The sequence below is a fragment of the Megachile rotundata genome, chromosome 10 (genome assembly GCF_050947335.1).
Source record: "Megachile rotundata isolate GNS110a chromosome 10, iyMegRotu1, whole genome shotgun sequence".
NCBI lineage: Eukaryota > Metazoa > Arthropoda > Insecta > Hymenoptera > Megachilidae > Megachile > Megachile rotundata.
The window spans coordinates 10,731,275-10,754,416 of record NC_134992.1 but is presented as its reverse complement, the minus strand read 5'-3'; the positions used below and the strand labels follow the sequence as shown (position 1 = coordinate 10,754,416).

General features: G+C 36.3%; 1 protein-coding gene across 9 annotated transcripts in view; it reads left to right on the top strand.

Moving 5' to 3' along the window:
• The window catches only part of LOC100874698 (pikachurin), a 233,668-nt gene that overhangs the window by 153,472 nt on the left and 57,054 nt on the right, over positions 1 to 23,142 (top strand). For all 9 annotated transcript variants that reach the window (XR_013039633.1, XR_013039632.1, XR_013039631.1 and 6 more), the window contains exons 6-7: positions 10,668 to 10,869; positions 14,926 to 15,070. Coding sequence is in view for 3 of the 9 variants with exons in the window: in XM_076536382.1 (XP_076392497.1) it covers positions 10,668 to 10,869; positions 14,926 to 15,070 (347 nt within the window). In the remaining 6 variants the exon portion in view is untranslated. The remainder of the gene's footprint in view (positions 1 to 10,667; positions 10,870 to 14,925; positions 15,071 to 23,142) is intronic.

Here is a 23,142-nt window from a genome sequence, read left to right as displayed (position 1 = left end):
AGGAATTCGGAATCTAGTGTGGCGGTTTCATTTCTACGCTCATTGCCACTAGACGACGCATAGAATCGAGACCTAGACTTTCTCGCTAGTACTCCAAGAGCCTTCCTATTCATATATATATAGTTCCTGTCCATCCTTTCTTTACATCCCCGCGTTTAAGGCAAGGGCCTGCTAGAACGCCTTACTGATGAGTCCACTAGCAGGCCCCGGACGAAACGTTCTCCCTCTTCTTTACTTTTCCTAGCCTCCCTACCATAGCTAGCCGAACCGCTAAACTAGGGAATTTGGTATGTGGGAAAATTGGCATTTAGAGAGTTTGGAATCTATGGAATTTGGAATTTATGGAATTTGGAATTTATGGAATTTGGAATTTATGGAATTTGGAATTTATGGAATTTGGAATTTATGGAATTTGGAATTTATGGAATTTGGAATTTATGGAATTTGGAATTTATGGAATTTGGAATTTATGGAATTTGGAATTTGGAATTTATGGAATTTGGAATTTATGGAATTTGGAATTTATGGAATTTGGAATTTATGGAATTTGGAATTTATGGAATTTGGAATTTATGGAATTTGGAATTTATGGAATTTGGAACCTGTGGAATTTGGAACCTGGGGAATTTGGAATTTATGGAATTTGGAATTTATGGAATTTGGAATTTATGGAATTTGGAATTTATGGAATTTGGAATTTATGGAATTTGGAATTTATGGAATTTGGAATTTATGGAATTTGGAATTTATGGAATTTGGAATTTATGGAATTTGGAATTTATGGAATTTGGAATTTATGGAATTTGGAATTTATGGAATTTGGAATTTATGGAATTTGGAATTTATGGAATTTGGAATTTATGGAATTTGGAATTTATGGAATTTGGAATTTATGGAATTTGGAATTTATGGAATTTGGAATTTATGGAATTTGGAATTTATGGAATTTGGAATTTATGGAATTTGGAATCTATGGAATTTGGAATCTATGGAATTTGGAATCTATGGAATTTGGAATCTATGGAATTTGCAATCTATGGAATTTGGTATCTATGGAATTTGCAATCTATGGAATTTGGAATCTATGAAATTTGGAATCTGGGGAATTAGAAATCTAAGGAATTTGCAATCTATGGAATTTGGAATCTGGGGAATTCGAAATCTAAGGAATTTGCAATATAGGGAATTTGGAATCTGGGGAATTCGAAATCTAAGGAATTTGCAATCTAGGGAACTTGGAATCTATGGAATTTGGAATCTATGGAATTTGGAATCTAGGGAATTTGGAATCTGGAGAATTCGAAATCTAAGGAATTTGCAATCTAGGGAATTTGGAATCTATAGAATTTGCAATCTATGGAATTTGGAATCTAAGGAATTTGGAATCTGGGGAATTCCAAATCTAAGGAATTTGCAATCTAAGAATTTCGAGATCTAGGAAATTTGGAATCTAGAAAATATTCACACTTCACAACTTCGTGTTATTTATGATCTAAGAAACTTGGAACGTGATTCTATTACCAAAGAATTTCTGGACTCACGAATTTTGTTATCTACGAAATTCTGTGAGCAATCAAGAAAATTCGATATCTAGTGTTTCAGACATCAAGGTATTGTAAATTTAGGGATTTGAGAGTGTAATTCCGATATTAAAATTTAGGAATTTTGAAATGAAATTTGGGAATTAAGGTATTAAAAAATCTAGAGACTCGAAGATTTGATAAAACCAAGAACATACTTGGTGAAAAGCGTAAAGAATATAAGTAATCTCTAATTAAATTTGTAACCTCCAGTAATCAGAAACAATCACTGTGAAAAATCAGTGTGATCTAGAATGAACGTGAGCGACTAACGAGTGATTGAAAAGTATCAGTTGACGGTATCTCTATTCAACACGTACCCGCGCTTATCCCGAGTGAAATGCACGTTGTAGCGAAGCGTACTCGGATCAGGTCCGTATCGCCAAGTGGCCGACTCCAGGATCATCTTGATCCCGTTAATTTGCATAAAGACAACGCGGAACAAGCTCCGTCGCCCTGACAAGGATCGTCTCGTTGAAAGCTCGCGGTGAATCTCCTTCGTTCATTCTGATCGAGCGCAATTTAGAACGTCACGAGACGTTCTCGTGCGCCTCAGCGAGCTTTAAATTGACCGCGCTTTCGCGTCGGGAATCGTATTAACCGGTTAGAGCTTCCGCTTTTGCACGCTTTGCCCCCGGTTTGCATGCAAATATCGCGGGGATACTACTCGTCCCGGGGAAACTGAATTTTTTCCCTCGCTTTCGGTCCTAGAACGTTGAAACAGAAACGACGGGGTGAATTTAAAGCTTGTTAGCGAGTTAAATGAAGCGCGAAATGCCTAAAGACGCGGCGATGGGTTTAATCGAATTGTTTCACGGCACATTCGCCGTTGTTACGACCGGAGAACAGTTTTAAATGCGACGTTAAACGTTTTTTTCCTGGTGCTTCTAATCTGATGGTTGAAAAGTTCAACTACACTCGGGGATGATTTTTGGGTTCTCGGTGTGTGCGATGTACTGGGTGGATTTTGTGTAAAAGTGTTGTTGAAGGTTAGATTGAACTAATTTTATGATGTGCTTTTTGTGTAAAAGTATTGTCGGAGGTTAGGTTAAACTAATTTTATGATGTGCTTTTTGTGTAAAAGTAGTGTTGAAGGTTAGGTAGAACAAATTTTATGATGTGCTTTTTGTGTAAAAGTAGTGTCGAAGGTTAGGTTGAACTAATATTATGATGTACTTTTTGTGTAAATGTATTGTTGAAGGTTAGGTTGAACTAATATTATGATGTACTTTTTGTGTAAATGTATTGTCAAAGGTTAGGTTGAACTAATTTTATGATGTACTTTTTGTGTAAATGTATTGTCGAAGGTTAGGTTAAACTAATTTTATTATGTACTTTTTGTGTAAAAGTGTTGTTGAAGGTTAGGTTGAACTAATTTTATGATGTACTTTTTGTGTAAAAGTATTGTGGAAGGTTAGGTTAATCTAACTTTATGATGAACTTTTTGTGTAGAAATATTGTTGGACTAATATTGAACTAATTTAACGATGTTCCTTTAGTTGGCAGTACGTGCGATATACAAGGTGGTTTATGTAAAGGTATTATATCTGAAAGTTAAAAAATTAAACTATACTTATGATATTTTTGTTGTTCGTTCATAAATGCAATATATGGAGTAGATTATATAAAAGTGTCTACCTACTTTGAAGATTAAAATATTAAACTTTGTTCGAGGATATTTTTCTCGTCAATGAATGCAATATATGGAGTGGTTAATATACAGGATATCTCACAACTAATGATCCTGAAGTGTGGGGTAGCGGATTCTGAATAAGATTTCCCTTTGCAAAAATTCGATCTGAAGCTTCGTTTCTGAATTATTAAGAAAAAACGCTCAAGTAGTGATAGCTTCGAACCTGCTGCGATCGTGAACAAATCCCATTTTTGCAAAGAGAAACCTTATTCAGAATCAGCTACTAATTTCAGGAATACTAGTTATGACACACCCTATATATTGAAATTGATTGAAACTGTCCATCTATGAACATCCGATATTATGTTATTTACTATAATGTAATATTACCCACAGACCTCACATGAAATTCAATAAATTGTTATATTGCGACATCATTACTGAATTACAATTTGATTACAATATTAATTATAAAGCTCGTTTTCATGAAATTGTGGTGATATGACATTCGATATGCAATTTGATTGCTTCTGGGCTTTCTGTGTTTAAAATAATTATATTAAATATTGATCAAAATTCTATAATTGCTAAATCGTAACAATTAATTATAATTTTAATGAATTTTATAATAGTTGCAATTATAATCTATTTTGTAATTGTTAATTTTAATTGCAGTCCACTTTATAATAATTAATTTTAATTTGTAATCTGTTATATAACAGTTATCTTCAATTTTAATTAATTTTGCAACAAGCAATTTTAACTGCGATTCATTTTATAATACTTAATTGCAATTAGCTATTTTGAAATTACAATTACAATTAACTATTATAAAATGCTAAACCTATGTTATAATACTTAATTGCAATTAGCTATTTTGAAATTACAATTACAATTAACTATTATAAAATGTTAAACCTATGTTATAATACTTAATTGCAATTAGCTATTTTGAAATTACAATTACAATTAACTATTATAAAATTCTAAATCTATTTTATAATACTTAATAGTAATAGCTATTAATTTACTAATAGTCAACTGTAACTGTAATCCACATACTAATAATCACTTGCATTTTGCACTAATTACAACCCTAATCCACTTACCAATACACAACTGCCTCCATAATCCAATTTCTAACTCAATTCAAATTCCACCTTGTACACAATCCATATTGCAACCCTCGGTTCTAATCCCAATCAATTTTGCAAAACCGTACCAACCACAAAGCAAACAATTCAAAAACCGCGTCGTTCCACAATTTACGACAGCCATTCCGCAAACAAAAAGTCCATCGATTACATTTTTCCTCTCGCGCTAAATAAATGTCGTACACAAACGAATAAACGTTCAAAAAAGCCAATTGGCTCGAGGGTTGATATAATGCGAAATAAAAGAACGCTTAAAATTGAATCGAGGAGCGTCGAAACGGTGTCGGTGAACCGCAATGATGTAACGCGGCGTCGCGACGCCTGGTGGGAACTCGTCGATCGCGACGCCTTTCTGTTTGGCATAGCTTGCAAATCTTCACGTGCGATAAATCGCACCCCCGTAGCCCAGGGTAACTGAAGTGGTTAATTGAGGCCCGAGAGAGGAACTGCTCTTGGCAGAGCGCCAAAACGACCGATCATACACGTGGAACAGAAAACCGAAGCTGCCTGATCCCCTCTGGACTTGGTAATTAAAATAAAAAGAAAGGGAAAACCGATAATACCAATTTTGAGCGGTCAAACGATCGTTTAGGGCTCGATTGAAACACATGTCGTGAATTGTAAATCGAGTTCGGGTTAATTGATTTAGTTAGGCTTGTATTGAGGTTGAGGGAGATGGGGTGAGGTTTTTGGAGATATGGAGAGATTGGGGAGTTTGGGAAGGGAGAGAATTTTATTTGGGAAGGGAGAGAAGGGAGGGAAGATTGAGAATTTGGAAGGGATGGGTTATTAGGTTTGGTGGTATTTGTAAGTGTTTTGAGGGTGAATGGTTGGAGTTGGGAAATGTTTTTGGAATTTGGGAGGGTGGGTTTGTTAGTTTGAGGTTTTGCAAGTTTTAGAGTTTGTGAATTTGCAAATTTTTGGGTTCTCATATTCACGAGTTCTTATATCTTCAATTTCTCACACCCCCAAATTCCCACATCCCTAAATTCTCACATCCTAAAATTCTTACACCCCCAATTTCTCACATCTCTAAATTCTCACATCCCCAAATTCCCACACCCCCAAATTCTCACATCCCCAAATTCTCACACCCCCAATTTCTCACACCCCCAAATTCTCACACCCCCAAATTTTCACATCCCCAAATTCCCACATCCCTAAATTCTCACATCCCAAAATTCTTACACCCCCAATTTCTCACATCCCTAAATTCTCACATCCCCAATTTCTCACACCCCCAAATTCTCACATCCCCAAATCCTCACATCCCCAAATTCCCACATCCCAAAATTCTTACACCCCCAATTTCTCACATCCCCAAATTCTCACATCCCCAAATTCCCACATCCCTAAATTCTCACATCCCAAAATTCTTACACCCCCAATTTCTCACATCCCTAAATTCTCACATCCCCAAATTCCCACACCCCCAAATCCTCACATCCCAAAATTCTTACACCCCCAATTTCTCACATCCCAAAATTCCCACACCCCCAAATTCTCACATCCCCAAATTCTCACATCCCCAAATTCTCACACCCCCAAATCCTTACATCTCCAACTTCTCACACCCTCAAATTCCAACCCCTCCAAATTACTAAACAACAATTTCGCAACAAAACCTCCACACAAATTTAATACTCCCTTAAGTTTCGTCCATTTTTCACTGGCCAACTCAGAAGAAGCTAATTGTATTTTTTATTCAAATCAGAAGAAAAACTACGTTGTCGTGTGACACGTAAAAATAACGGCGACTCTAGTGCCTCTAATTGATCCAATTTTGAATTCTAAAGTGTTTTTTTCAGTCATGAATATGAATGACGTTTGTACCATATTCAACCCTTAATGGTAGTCCTCATCAGTGCTACATGTTTTAACACTTCATCTACATACTTTCTCCGAATAAAAACGGCATTCATATTTATGGAAGGAAAATGGGGTACAAAGAAATTAACGAGGTCTTGTTTTTAGACAATACTGACGATCGAAAGAATTATGATACTCGAATTGTAAAAAGCGGTAGAAAAACAATATCATTATAAGCTTGAATAAATGGAGAATAAATTGAATAAATAAGCTTGAATACAGCAAACATTATATTTCTTCTAGCACTTGCATGAATAAAACATATAATATAAAATGGAGAATAAATGTAACAAAATACGTGAAATTAAAAATAAATATAAATTTATGCAAAATGTGCAAAAACATAAAATAGTCAAAGATGTTCTAAATTCCATGAAATTGCAAATGTATATAAAACGGGCTGAAATATTTAAAAAATGAAATTGCAAAATGCAAACTAAAAATCTTCTGAGACAATATATATAAATTATGCTGAGTTTTGGAGGTTTATACATAAAGAATTACCTGGTAATTTTTTAAACAATTTAAATTCATGCGAAGTATGAAGCTCGTGAAACAAAGAAACATCGGTCATAAATAATGCATTATTAGGGAGGTAAACACAAAGAGCAGAAGTACTATTACGTTTCAGAATCGGACGGGTATAAGTTTTTCCATCTTTCGTGTCCGTCTGATTTATAGCCACCCTTGTGTACCTGCGTATACAACTGTCAAGGCCCCTGTCCTTTTGTGTACAGTCAACGACAAATCTACCGTTCTAGGGAAAATACGACAGGCAAAGAGAGGGGAAATATTAATTCAGTGATTTTTGAAGAGATTTGGGAATAATAGAGATTTGGGGATATTGGAATATTTGGAACATAGGGGTTTTGATATATAAGGATTTTGGGACGTAGGAATTTGGGGATATAGGGATATTTGAGACATAGAAATTTTGGGGCATAGGAATTTCTACACGTAGGAATTTTGGAACTTGAAAATTTGGGGGTATAGGGATTTTGGGACGTAGAGGTTTGGGGATATAGGGACTTTGGAGTGTAGGGATTTTGGGGTGTAGGTATTTGGGGATATAGGGATTTGTGATTGCGAAAATTTGGAGATGTAGAGATTCAAGAATATTGGAATTTGTGAATGTAGGAATTTGGGGATTTTGGAACTAGGAAATCTAGGAATTTGGGAATTTTGGAACTAGGAAATCTAGGAATTTGAGGATATTGGAACTAGGAAATCTAGGAATTTGGGAATTTTGGAACTAGGAAATCTAGGAATTTGAGGATCCTGGAATTTGAGGATCTAGGAATTTGGGAATTTTGGAACTAGTAAATTTAGGAATTTGAGGATTTTGGAACTAAGAAATCTAGGAATTTGGGAATTTTGGAACTAGAAAATCTAGGAATTTGGGAATTTTGGAACTAGGAAATCTAGGAATTTGAGGATTTAGGAATTTGGGAATTTAGGAACTAGGAAATCTAGGAATTTGAGGATTTAGGAATTTGGGAATTTTGGAACTAGGAAATCTAGGAATTTGGGAATTTTGGAACTAGGAAATCTAGAAATTTGTGGATCCAGGAATTTGGGAATTTTGGAACTAGGAAATCTAGAAATTTGTAGATCCAGGAATTTGGGAATTTTGGAACTAGGAAATCTAGGAATTTGAGGATCTAGGAATTTGGGAATTTTGGAACTAGGAAATCTAGGAATTTGGGAATTTTGGAACTAGGAAATCTAGAAATTTGTGGATCCAGGAATTTGGGAATTTTGGAACTAGGAAATCTAGAAATTTGTAGATCCAGGAATTTGGGAATTTTGGAACTAGGAAATCTAGGAATTTGAGGATCTAGGAATTTGGGAATTTTGGAACTAGGAAATCTAGGAATTTGGGAATTTTGGAACTAGGAAATCTAGAAATTTGTGGATCCAGGAATTTGGGAATTTTGGAACTAGGAAATCTAGAAATTTGTAGATCCAGGAATTTGGGAATTTTGGAACTAGGAAATCTAGGAATTTGAGGATCTAGGAATTTGGGAATTTTGGAACTAGGAAATCTAGGAATTTGGGAATTTTGGAACTAGGAAATCTAGAAATTTGTGGATCCAGGAATTTGGGGATTTTGGAACTAGGAAATCTAGGAATTTGATAGTCTAATCTAAGAATCTAAAAATCCAGGAATTTGCAAATCCACAAATTTAGATATCTAAAAATTCTGAACTACAGAAATTTAAAGACCTAGGAGTTTAGTGGTCCCTAAAATCAAGAATCTAGGGATATCCACATAAACCCTCAAATATAAACCTCCCAAAATCAAGAAACTCCCTAAATTCTTCCACTTTAAAAATAAGAAAAAAAAACCACGAAAGTGTGGAAATATACTACATCAAATATTTAAAAAATTGACTATTTAGGGATTTTTGAAGGCTTCGCATTTATCGAAATAAACTTGTTACATCCGAGTGTACCTCACCGTTCTGTTGACTGATAGCCAGCTCTAAATGAACGAGGGTAAAGGACATCCCTTAAGCCTGGCTCGTCCCTGGAATTCTCGATTCGACTTTCGCCATATTTCTTCGTTTCCTTGGTTGCCCTCGCAGTAGGAAGAGGAAAATGGACGCTCTATCTTCGTGTTTATGGGTGTGAGGCGCAATAATTAAAAGGAGATAAGTGAACGACTAAATGGCCGTTGTAATTTCTGTTGAATTAGGAATGCTGAGAATTATTGCTAGAGGGTGGTTTTAGGGGGTTGAATTAACTTGTTGCTCGATAAAATTGAGGGAATTTTATGAGGTTGGTTGAATGGATTCAAGGTTTATAGAATTCAAGGTTTATAGGATTCAAGGTTTATAGAATTCAAGGTTTATAGGATTCAAGGTTTATAGAATTCAAGGTTTATAACTTGATTTTTGTGCGAGGATTAAATGTTTACTTTTGGAGATGGTTTGGGACAAGGATTTTGTCTGATTATTGGATGATTGAGAAATTTAAACAGTTTGAAGACGATTTTTGGATGTGTAGTTTTATTTGTTAATTTTAAGTGAATTATTGAGATAGGTGGTTTATTGAAATTTCAAATAAAACATAACTGAAGCAAACAAATTGATTGTTCAACCCTTCGACTAATTCCAGATATCAAATTAGACAATTACAAATATCATATATGTTACACTATTTGACCATATGTACATATGTGTCCATATATCAGCTATCAGTTAATGTAACACAATTCAAAAAGATTTTTAAACCTGATATTTTGATACAGTGGCCATAATTGTTGGAACAATATAACTAGTCTCCTTAACAAATTAACAATAACAAATATACTACTAGACTACTCTATCCACATGTCTTCATATATCCACATATGTCCACATATGTTTACATATGACTATTCTATCCACATCTACATATAACCTCATGTATCCACATATGTCCACATATGTCTACATATGACTACTCTATCCACATCCACATATAACCCCACATATCCACATATATCCACATACATATGTCTACATATGACTGCTCTATCCACATCCACATAGAACCTCATATATCCACATATGTCCACATATGTTTACATATGACTACTCTGTCCACATCCGTATATAATCCCATATATCCACATATGTCCACATATGTCTACATCTGACTACTCTATCCACATCCACATGTAACCCCATATATCCATATATGTCCACATATGTCTACATATGACTACTCTATCCACATCCACATAGAACCCCATATATCCATATATGTCCACATATGTCTACATATGACTACTCTATCCACATCCACATAGAACCCCATATATCCACATATGTCCACATATGTTTACATATGACTACTCTATCCACATCCACATAGAACCCCATATATCCACATATGTCCACATACATATGTCTACATATGACTGCTCTATCCACATCCACATAGAACCCCATATATCCACATATGTTCACATATGTTTGCATATGACTACTCTGTCCACATCCATATATAATCCCATATATCCATATATGTCCACATATGTCTACATCTGACTACTCTATCCACATCCACATGTAACCCCATATATCCACATATGTCCACATATGTTTACATATGACTACTCTATCCACATCCACATATAATCCCATATATCCACATATGTCCACATACCATCACATTACCTACTCCAACTCAACAAAATCTTTCAAACTTGATATGTATCATCTCCTGCTAAATATACAAATTCGTCTTTATCTATATATAGTCATATATGTCCACATACTATCCATTAGCCTACTCCAAATTAAAAAATCTCCTAAACCTAACAAACATCTCCTCCTAAATATAAAAATTCATCCCAGCTAACAAACGTCAATACGAAAGAAGAAAAACTAATAACGAGGACAATATAACGAGTCTCCTTAACGATGGTAATTTTTGTTGCAGAAACGGAGGTGAGATCGCCACGTTTCACGGGCTCCGGTTGGCTGGCATTTCCAGCCCTAAAAGCTGCTTACAAGCACGTCCAATTAGAATTGGAATTCCGACCGGAAGCTTGGGATGGAATTCTGCTGCTCGCAGGCGAGAGGGATGATCTTCAGGGTGACTTTATGGCCTTGATACTGCATCACGGTTTCATCGAATTTAGGTAACGACGTTGCTCCTTAATTGTATTCTCCCCCGTTAAAGGCGCAGATTTCGACGGCAAAAAGCCGATTCTATTTTTTTCTCTTATTCGGTAAACGACGTTTGGGAACGGATAAGCAGATTGCAGGGTAATTTGGTGATTGAATTTGTTCCTTCGAGGAATTGTGAGGGGTCTTTATTAAAGCTGAAATACAGGAAGGTTCAAATCTTGATTGCAAGACTGCATAATGGATGATTGGGGACTTTAATTCAATCAATTTTCGTACAAATTAAGAAAAAATTGATATAAATTATGTAGGAAATTTTGGAAACACCCTGTATAATCGTAACTCGAAAATAAAATAAAAAAACTTCAAGTTTAAACGTGAAAATAAAATAAAAGAAGAAAATTTCAAGTTAATAAAAATTTAAAAATACCTTACACGTGCAAATGCATAAATAAATATTTAAAAGAAATAATAATGAAAATTGAATTTTCGTCGATAAACGTTTTCCGGACGGGATCGATCAAAACGACATAACGAGTCGACTGTTTGTCGCAAAGTTTGTTCCGTCACCAGCATGCATCACCGTATTATGCCAACTTTCCCCAACTTCCGTCGATATATAACCGAAGTTTCCGTCGAACCTCATTGCCCTATTAGCAATAGGACATCAAAGGATTCGCGCGAAACCACGATTTACTTCAATTTACCGTGGGACGCATTGCTCTGTCGACGGTCCACCACTGGCATGTGATCGATAAACTTTGATGAAACTCGTGGAAGACGAATATCTCTCTCGTTGCTCATCTACGATACGGGTGACGATTAACACCTGTCGGTTTAATTTCGTTAAAGTGTGTTAAAAAACTTGACAATTTAAACATTTAAAAATCTGACAATGTAAAACAAAACTGAAAAAAGATTAGAAAATTTTATAATTAAAAAATTGAAGAAATTAAAAAACTTGAAAATTAACAATTTTAAAATTGAACAATTTTTTTTCAATTTGAGAACTTGAGAACTTGAAGATGTGGGAATTTAAGTCTCATAAAAAATTTGAAACTCTAGAAATAAAAAAATTTGTAAGCTTGGAACTTAACAAATTTTAAAGTAAAAAAATTTGAAAACTTGAAAATTAAAAAATTTTTAAATTAAATTTGATATAATAATTTTAAAATAAAAGTATTTGAAAACCTAGAAAAGTAAGAAATAGAAAATGACAATATTTAAAAATGGAAAAATATAATAATTTAGAAACTAGAAAACCTTGAAAACAAAAAAAAAGTGAAAATTTAAGAATTAAAAATTGATAAACCTAGAACTATAAAATTTTGACAATTATCTTGAAGCATAACACACGAATACCCTACGTGACTTCTCCTGATTCGCGTGGGTCGCAGTCGAAAATGTCAAGTACACTTTTTTTTTCCGGCGATGAAGAAGGTCAGGGTCACGAAGTTCGTCCCCGGGGTAGTCCTTAATTATCATGCTAGCTCTGTTATTCGCGTTAATACTGCGTCTTGGGTCGAGGTAAACGGCTTTCGAACGAACGAAGCGTAGGAACTCGACCTTACCTCTCCTTATCCTCGCGAGAGACTCCAACAGGCATTAGTCTCTCAACGGATATCCGGCGACAATGGCTGCGAATTGAATTTCTGTCTCTCGTCTTACCACTCCGAGTATCCTTCGTTCTGCTAATCCCGCGATCAAGTCGAATGCAAAACGCGCAGTCAAATTCGCGAGATAGACGGTTTAAACTCTACTTTAGTCGGCCATGTTTCTCATATATAACCTTCGAGTACGTGTCTACGAAGATAAATTTCGAACAGGACGTTTAACTGCGTTAACTTAATTATTGGTTGGATTTATCGAATTCTGAAAATGGGTGCATCTTGTGGACGTTAGATAATGATCATTTTACATGAATATTTCGTAGGTACGTTTGTGATGCACAGTTGAGAAATGGATAGGTAGAAAGAAATTGTAGATTGAGGTTAGACAAGTGGATGTCGTTTGTGGGAAGACAAGTAGATACTGTTCTTATACATGATCAAACATGCAGATATGATGTATATGGTCAGACAAGTACATATGGTGCAGGTGGTAAGACAAGTAGATATGATGTAACTGGTAGGACAAGTAGATGCAATGTAGGTAGTCAGACAAGTAGATGCAATGTAACTGGTCAGACAAGTAGATATGATGTAGCTGGTAAGACAAGTAGATATGGTGTAGCTGGTAGGACAAGTAGATGCAATGTAGGTAGTCAGACAAGTAGATGCAATGTAACTGGTCAGACAAGTAGATATGATGTAGCTGGTAAGGCAAGTAGATATGGTGTAGCTGGTAAGACAAGTAGATATGATGTAGGTGATCAGACAAGTAGATGCAATGTAGCTGGTCAGACAAGTAGATACAATGTAAATGGTCAGACAAGTAGATATGATGTAGCTGGTAAGACAAGTAGATATGATGTGTATGGTCAGACAAGTAGATACAATGTAGGTGGTAAGACAAGTAGATATGGTGTAGCTGGTAAGACAAGTAGATATGGTATAGGTGGTAAGACAAGTAGATATAGTGTAGGTAGTCAGACAAGTAGATAAGGTTACTGTATGCAGTCAGACAAGTAGATAAGGTTGTCGTATGTGATCAGGCAAGTAGATAAGGTTGTCGTATGTGATCAGACAAGTAGATAAGGTTGTCGTATGTAGTCAGACAAGTAGATAAGGCTGCTATATGTAGTCAGACAAGTAAATAAGGCTGCTGTATGTAGTCAGACAAGTAGATAAGGTTGCTATACGTAGTCAGACAAGTACATAAGGTTGCTGTATGCAATCAGACGAGTAGATGAGCTTATCGTATGTGGTCAGACAAGTAGATAAGCTTGTCGTATGTAGTCAGACAAGTAAATAATGCTGCTGTATGTAGTCAGACAAGTAGATAAGGTTGCTATACGTAGTCAGACAAGTACATAAGGTTGCTGTATGCAATCAGACGAGTAGACAAGCTTGTCATATGTGGTCAGACAAGTAGATAACCTTGTCGTATGTAGTCAGACAAGTAGATAAGTTTATCACATCTGACAAGACCAGTAAATAACTTCAGTAAATAAAACATAATAAGCTACTTATTAAAATGACAAATTAAAACAGTATACAATCAAACAAGTAGAATAACTCAATAACTAAAATATAACTCACCATTAATCAGTAAGGTAAACTGAAACAATACATTATCAGCTAAATCACATAACAACCAAATAAAATATGAATTCCTAATCAGACAAGCAAAGCCAACTACTCAACTAATTAAAGTATAATGGACTTAAAGACAGGCAAATTGCACCCATGCGTGATCCCTAATTACAGCGAAGCAATGAACCGTCGGACAAGTAGAATAAGCGTGTACATAATCGGACCACCCTCCCACGTTGAAACACGCTGAATAGTTATGTTCCTTGAACGTAAATAGTTCGCTGTCGAATAAGTAGTGTATCTTGTAAACTACGGTGTCGGAACGTGATGCGAAGAATTTAACGGCGAGAGACGGTTTCTTCGACCGAAACAACGAGTTGGCCGAAAGCGCATCTTTAAAGTTGCGAGTGGCACTCGCCGGTGTACTATTAATTACGTGCTTCGACAGTGCGGAATTCACGGTGCACACGGCATAACTTGTTAAAATTTCTCGTTACCCGTGTCGTTAATCCGTCCGGCGGTAATAATTACTGCGACTTAGGATCTGCCACTTAGCACCGGCGACTTCCGTAATTCGCGCCGCGAAAACTAACTGCTACCGAACGGAAGTACACTTCAAGTAACGAAGCAATGTTTGCGTAATCAGTGGCTTATGCAGGTTGCTGTTTTATTTCTTCGCGAAATTACCTCGTATATTATAAAATCTCCAAAGTGGCTATTGAGGAGATTTTCTAAGATATTGCGGAAATTTTCTATATCCCCAAATTTTTGGATTTGTAAGACATTCTAAATTGTAAGATGTTTTTTAAAATTATTTGTCTTGAGAAAGGTGTTTGAGTTCTCTAAAAATAACTGGAACTCTTTCTTTTTTTAAAGGTTCGATTGTGGCAGCGGAGTCGGTACCGTCAGAAGCACACAAACAGTCAGACTGAACGAATGGAACACACTGACTGTATACAGACATCGATGGGACGCCTGGATTCAGCTGAATCAAGAGAAACGCGTAGAGGGAAGATCGAAGGTAAGAATACTTCTTCCCTTCATCGTTCTAGACGGTATCGTCGGTGAAACGTATTACTGTGTTCGTGGATGAAAGGGATGGATTGATTATCGATAAAGTTGGAAACAGATTTCTTAGCGTTCTAGGCAAATATTTGATTGTACACTCTGCCGAATTGAAATCGACAGTTTTCCGATTTTCCAGTTTTCTAATCTTTTAGTTTTCCGCTTTCCAATCTTTTAGTTTCATTCCCTTTTCTCGTTCCTGAATTTTTAATCTTTACCAGGATTTTAATTTTCCAAATTTCCAATTTATCGATGGTGTGATGTTTCAATTTTTCAATTTTTCAATTTTTCAATTTTTCAATTTTTCAATTTTTCCATTTTTCAATTTTTCAATTTTCCAATTTTCCAATATTCCAATTTCCTCATTTCCCAATTTTCTAATTCCCCAATTCCCCAATTCCCAAATTTTCCAATTTTCCAATTTTCCAAAATTTCAATTTTTCAATTTTTTAATTTTCCAATATTCCAATTCCTTAATTTCCCAATTCCCTGATTTCCCCATTCCCTCATTTCCCAATTTTCTAATTCCCCAGTTCCCAAATTTTCCAATTTTCCAGTTTCCCAATTTCCCAACTTCCCAATTTCCCAATTTTTCAATTCTTCAGATCTTTAATTCTACTGTTCTTCAATTCTTTGAATCTTGGATTTCCAGATTCTTGGACTCTCTGATTTTTTACTTATTCAATCGTTCAATTGTTTGATTCCACAATTCTTCAATTCTTTCAATTCTTTCAATTCTTTCAATTCTTTCAATTCTTTCAGTTCTTTTAATTCATTCAATTCTTTCAATTCTTCAATTCTTCAAGTCAATTCTTGTAAGTCAATTGCAATTTTGCAATTCTTCAATTCTTCAATTCCTCCATTCTTCAATTCAAAACCCTCCAATAAATTTTTACAAAGTAGAAACATTCTGAACCTCCTCAAAATATTCCAATTTAAATATACATCTACACGTTCATTTTCACCGGAACAATTTTATACACCGCGATAAATTTAATGATACTTAATCATTCATAGGCGTACAGGACAAATTAACACGGGCCGTTAATTTCGCTGGAACAATTACAGCAGCTCGTAAAATAGAAGCTGTTCGTCACATTGTACACCCAATCTCGGAAATTGTCGTATCGATTATCGATCGATCGATCAGCGAAGAAACATCGCTTTTCTATTCCCGTCAATTGCAACGTACCTCTTCTATTTTCTTTTTTTTTTTTTCTATTTCATCGAGGGTGAAAATGATTTTCATCGCAACGAAACCGGAGCGGAAGGAAAGTATGTCGCCGTTGAACGAGCCGGTAATTAACATGCTGAAATTCGTGTGCGATAATCGTGTTGCTCGTTAAACGGACGATTTCCTTGGAAAATAACGAGCCGACCGGGGAAAACGCGTATCGTGAAACCCGGATTGCATCGCGGGTGAATAACGATGACGTGCAACGAGGCAAGTGTACACGGAAAGTTGGTGAAAAGATTTGCTCGTCTCTAGCAAAGATGTCAGACGAGCCGGAATTTTAAAGGGGAACGTCCCGTTTAACTGCCGGTAAATTATACGGGTGTCTCCCGAAACGTGCGACTCGTGAAAATTCCGAAATTTCTTGGACAATCGGCCAAATCGGTGACCTACATTTTCAACGCGTTTCTGTCGAATTGTCCTCTTAAATTTTAATGAAATTATCCTCTTAAATCTTAATCGAATATTTATGACGTATCAAAGTCGACGTTGTACATCTTACAGATTACATTATTTACGTTTTTCGGATACAGGTATATAATTTATGGAATCAAATTTAAAAATTCTTGGGAAATATATTTTTATGCACATTATGAAACTGTCAGCCGAGTGAAATTTGATTAAAAATTTAGATCTAAATTTTCGCAAAATTCACCGGACATATTTTTGAAGATTTTCCACGTCGATTACGTAGAGAAACTTTAAGGAACGCCCTGTGTTAATATTTCATCGCGAAACGCGATATTAGATCGCGTCGATTTAATTAACCAAGATATCTCATTTCCGTAAGCGTTATAGAAATTTTAATAAAATCGCGCACGCAACGAACGTCAGACCAGCCGGTCGACCCAGTTTCATTATGTCAGCGTCCATAAATTAGGGTAAAATTAGCAGTTCGCACGACGGTGTTCTAGGAGGTCGATAAACAAACCGATATATGAAATATCCTCGATACTGCTAAATTACGAAAGTAACGCGATATTTTACTGATTATATAGAGAGTTTGCTGTTTTTCGTGGATATGGCAATATAATTGGACAACCTAACTATTGCAATATAACGTGCGGCGATGTAACGCGTGATAATAAAACGTGCGAAAGTATAACATATGAATAATATGACGAGTAATAGTGAAACGCGTGACGATACTACAAATGGCTATGTAACACGTGGCGATATAACAAGTGGCTATATAACGCGTGGCAATATAACTAGTGGGAATTAACGCGTAGTGATTCGGCGCGTTATAATTTGACGCGTGGCGATATACCACAATGCTTTTTTGACGCACGGCAATATAACGCGAAGCAATATAATGTGTGCGAATATAATGCGTAGTAATATAATGTGTGAAAGTATAACATATGAATAATATGGCGCGTAATAGTCAAACGCGTGGCGATACTATAAATGGCTATATAACGCGTGGCGATATAACAAGTGGCTATATAACGCGTGGCAATATAACAACTGGGAATTAACGCGTAGTGATTCGGCGCGTTGTAACTTGATGGGTGGCGATACACCACGTGACTTTTTTGACGCACGGCAATATAACGCGAGGCAATATAATGCGTGGTAATATAATACGTGCGAATATAATGCGTAGTAATATAACGTGTGAAAGTATCACATATGAATAATATGACGCGTAACAGTGAAACGCGTGACGATATTACAAATGGCTATATAACGCGTGGCTATACAACGCGTGGCAATATAACAAATGGGACTATAACGCGTAGTAATTCAGCGCGTTGTAATTTGACGCGTGACCATACACCACGTGACTTTTTTGACGCACGGCAATATAACGCGAGGCAATATAATGCGTGGTAATATAATACGTGCGAATATAATGCGTAGTAATATAACGTGTGAAAGTATCACATATGAATAATATGACGCGTAACAGTGAAACGCGTGACGATACTACAAATGGCTATATAACGCGTGGTAATATAACAACTGGCTATATATCGCATGGCAATATAACGAATGGGAATATAACGCGTGGTGATTCAGCGCGTTGTAACTTGACGCGTGGCGACATACCACGTTGCTTTTTTGACGCACGGCAATATAACGCGAAGCAATATAATGCGTGGTAATATAATACGTGCGAATAAAATGGTAATATAATACGTCAAGTGTCACTCACAGCCATATTTTCTTCATCCTTCAATAAACTAATAAGATTTCCATAGTCGAAAAGAACACGCGTTTTTGTTTTTGCTCTGAACGAGTCGACAGGAACAATATTCCACAATTGTTTCGCAGAATTTGGCCGCGAACGAACTCGGCTGTTTTAAAAGGAGCACTCGAAAGTACTTGTCCGCGAAGAAAGTAGTGGCTCTTTCTGCTTCTGCTGCTAAGACGCCGTACTAACTTATTACGAAACAATTTGCAAGTCTTATAAGAGGGTCTGAGAGGGAAAGTTCGAGCAGCAAGAAAGAAGGAAAGCGTGTAACGCGCGCGTGTGCGCGCGTCCGTGTAACAGAAAAAAGCGAGCAAGAGAGAGCAGGCAGCTTTTAAAGACTTTTAATTCGAGAGCGAAATAGCAGGCAGTTTCACGCTGTAATTTAAAGAAAACGTTAGTCGCGATATAATAACAAACGTTGAATCGCGAGTTGAAAATGGCGGATAAAAATTGTAGGAGAAAAAGAGGAGTTTACGAGCCGTGTTCGGGAGGAGCGAACGAGCCAGCTGCACGCGTCAGAATGACGATAAATATTAAATGAAAGGAATAAGTTACATTTTCACGTGTACCGTCGTTTTTCGAGTGCCCAACGTTTCCCTCGCGACAGAATTTTAAGCTCTTCGTCACGAACAGACATTTTTTTTCTCTCCACGCTCTCGTCACTGCGCCACGTGATTCCTACAGATTCGAGTTTCAATTAAAACTGTTCCCGTCGAATGTGATTTTAGTTGATTTCGTGCTACGTTGGTTTTAATAAAACAGCACTAACAAAATCGGGACAACTCATGGCCGGGAACATTAGGGAACATTTCTCATTATAATGAAAAAACTCTTCATACGATTGGACTCAATATGGCAACATAAAAGCTTTTGTTGGAATATAATAAAAAGAAGTCTACGTTACAAGCCTACCAAAAAATTAAATGTTTCGTCACCGTTCCAGAACTTTATGCCATACATCTAATGCTTAAAATTGCATTCACGGTATCCAACATCAAAGGCAATTGCTGTTAGTCGATTACATTTCTCTTGGTTATTTCTGATCACGATAGCCCGACGAAATTACCATTTCGACGTGCCTCGGAATCGTTCTAGATAGCATCGCGTTTCATGGCACAGAATACGTTCGCGTGAAAACCGAATGCATTTTCATTCCCTAACGTTTACGAGCCACGGTCAGACATATAAAGACAGATGGCCAGACGATGAATAGATGGTACCACACCCATGAAAAAGGCCAGGCAGACACATCATCGTCGCCGTGTAATCAGTAAAATGTTGCGTTACTTCTGAAAGTTAGCAGGATCGTGAAAACTTCGCGATATATCGGCATGTTTATCGATCTCCATGAATACCTTTGCGCAATGTGCTAATTTTGCCCTAATTTATACACGTTGATGTAATGAAACACGGGGAACACGTAATATTTCTTTCTTAGCTTATACGATATTGTCTCGCGTTATATTGCCGCGCGTTATAACGGCGATATAACGCGTGGATATATATTTCACATAGAAAATACATGCGGTGATCTAATATGTGAGTAGTACGACTCAGGGAAAGTACGACATATGAAAGTGCAGTGCATGGCAATATAACGCGTGGCGATATATCAAGTGGGAATTTAATGTATGACAATGTAACGCATAGTTATAAGATCGCGTTGTGCTCTAATTCGTGGAAATATAGCATATGGCAATATAACGCGTGGTATTACTCGTGGCAATATAACGCGAGGTAACGTAACGCGTAGCAATATCACTCGTAGTAAAATGAAATATAGTGATAACACTTGTGGTGGTAAAACGCATGGCCATATAAGATGTAGTAATACCACTCGTGGCGATATAACGCGAGGTAATGTAACGTGTAGCAATATCTCTTCTAGCAAAGTGAAATATAGTGATATCAGTTGTGGTGATGAAACGCATGGTCATATAAGATATAGTAATGCCACTCGTGGCGATATAACGCGAGGTAACGCAATGCGTAGAAATATCACTTGCGGCAAAATAGCGTGTACTCTCATCACTCGCAACAATATTACCCGTGGCAATATAGCAAATTTCAATATTACCCATGGCAATATAACGCGTGATATTATTTATCAATACAAATCTCTCAAACATAATTCGCCAATAATCTCCTGCAAAATAAAAGAATAATGAAATATTTCACGATTATTGATAAACAGTCATCTCCAATTACCCACACTTTCCTCGTCTCCATCGATAAAATAAATTTTTGACACCGACAAGCAAGAAATCCCTGATCAGCGAACGAAACCCGAAGCACCTCGAGCGGTGTAACTAGAAAACTCGGCAAACAAGCGGAAAATCCGTCGGATAAAGTGTACAAGCAGAGAATTAATTGCGTATCGCTCTCCTCCCGTCGAAACCGTGCTACAAAAGGGATCAGGAGCTTCCGTTTCGACTCGATCCACTTCCTCGGATCCTCAACAAGAACCGTGAACGAAAGAAACGATAATCGATGGATGGTTTCGAAGACGATCCGTCTGTTTTTCCCCGGAGGGCGAGTTTAATTACCTTTAAAATCAGCCGGAGAATAGGTTCGCGAGCTAAGCCGGGGCCACTTTGTCCGGAAGTGCCATTAAGCACTCGGTGTCCTAACGACGGCGTCGTAATTAGAGGAACCGACCTTACCTAACATTACTTTTTCATCTTTTCTTTTTCTCCTCTTACTTCCGCCTTTCTTCTCCTCGCGTTTCTTTGGCTAGCCACGACGTGACTCAAAACAGATGAACCACCCCTTTCTTTTGACACTGCCTCGCTCGTATCTTCTCGAAACTTGCTTTCATTTCGCCTGTCTATACAGGCTGTCTCAAAATTAGTGTAGGTGAAATGAGGGATGGCTGACGTGATTCCTCAAATTTTATATAACTTGATGAAACAGCAAGTACATTATCATTCTTTGTTTTAATGATTTAACATATCGCGTATGTACCTTTACGTCTGACTGTCAAATATATACAGGATGTCTCACAAATCATGTAACTCCTGGAAAGGGGTGGTAGAGGACGTGATTCTAAGCAAGATTTCCCTTTGCGGAAATGGGGTTTGATGCTTCGTTTCTGAATTATTAAGAAAAAACGCTCAGGTAGTGATGGCTTCGAACCTGCTGCGATCGTGAACAAATCCCATTTTTGCAAAGGGAAATCTTATTCAAAATCGCGTCATTTACTTCCCAATTTTAAGGACCTACACAAATTATGAGACACCCTGTATTCCGTTATTTATTTCCATCCAGTTTCAGCGGGATTGAACGCTCCTCTGCGTAAAGAGAAACTTGTTGGATGTAAAATTGTTAGTTGTTCCATGAAATTGTTTTATTCCACTGTTAAAAGTAATGATGGAAGTTTGTTAAGAGATAAAAAACAATGTTCCCGGTTATGAGCAATCATAAAAGGCAAACAGTTTTTGCGGGAGTTTCATCGCCGTGTTAAAAAACTTCTCGTTCAATATAGCTGCGTCGCGCAAAGGGTTCGAACTTTTACGAACTCGGTGTGAAAATTTCAGTTCTTTTTTTTTTTTCAATTTTTTCAAATTCCAGATTTTCAAAATATTCTGTTGTGTAAATCTAGGAAATTCCAGATTTCTTAATTCAACCCTTGAGGAAAATTGAAAGTTTCTTCGACAGTTTAATCTCTAAAAATTTCACAAATTTTTTAATTAACAAACATTTACAATCTTCGAGTATCCTCATACAAAATTAAAATTTATATTTCGTTAAAATTATTTCGTTAATTATTTTTAAATGAGTAGAATGAAAAATCTAAATGTAAAGAGTGCAAACCGTGAAATCTCCAATTCCTCGAATTTGCAATCGCGATATCTTTACTTTTCGTTAACAACCAAAGACCGTAATTGCAAGGTAGCCGTTATACAAAGCACGTTTCTTGAGGATCTAATTTTCTCGACTCTGTAACGGGTCAGAGAATAACTAGCACTACTTTTCGCAGCTGCTTTAATGTCTTTCCCCTTTTTCGTTTTGCGGGACAACAACGAAGTAGTACAGGAAAAACCCGAAACGAGTTTATGAAAGAGACCCGTTGTACGAGTGGTTTTCGCGCGACCACAACTAAACGTTCCGGTGCCATGATAGCGATATAATATTTAGTTCTGTCGCACACGTATTTATGTTCCTTTTTTTTCTTAAATTCTGTCATGTTTCGAACGACATCTTTATCGATTACCGTCTAATTTTTCTTAAGTTTCGATGTTTCATTTTCTTGAGTTTATTGTTCGTTTCACCCCAAGTTATACTTGTCAAATTTTGAATGTATAACAATTTTAATTATGTTAAAAATTGAATTGTGTTACTATAAAAATGATGTTGCTTGGAGATTTATTTTTTATCGATTAAATTGTTAATAAAAAGAATTTTTTTTAAAATGAATTTAACTTTTATCCTCTCGATTTATTTATGTAGTATGAACGATCGAAAGATATAAAGATTGAAATAATTATTATTTTGTATAAAAGTAAAATGTTGTTTGAAATATATGCTAACGGATTAAATTCGTATTTGAACGAATGAGAATTAAATATTGAAGTCCAGCGAACCGATATCGATC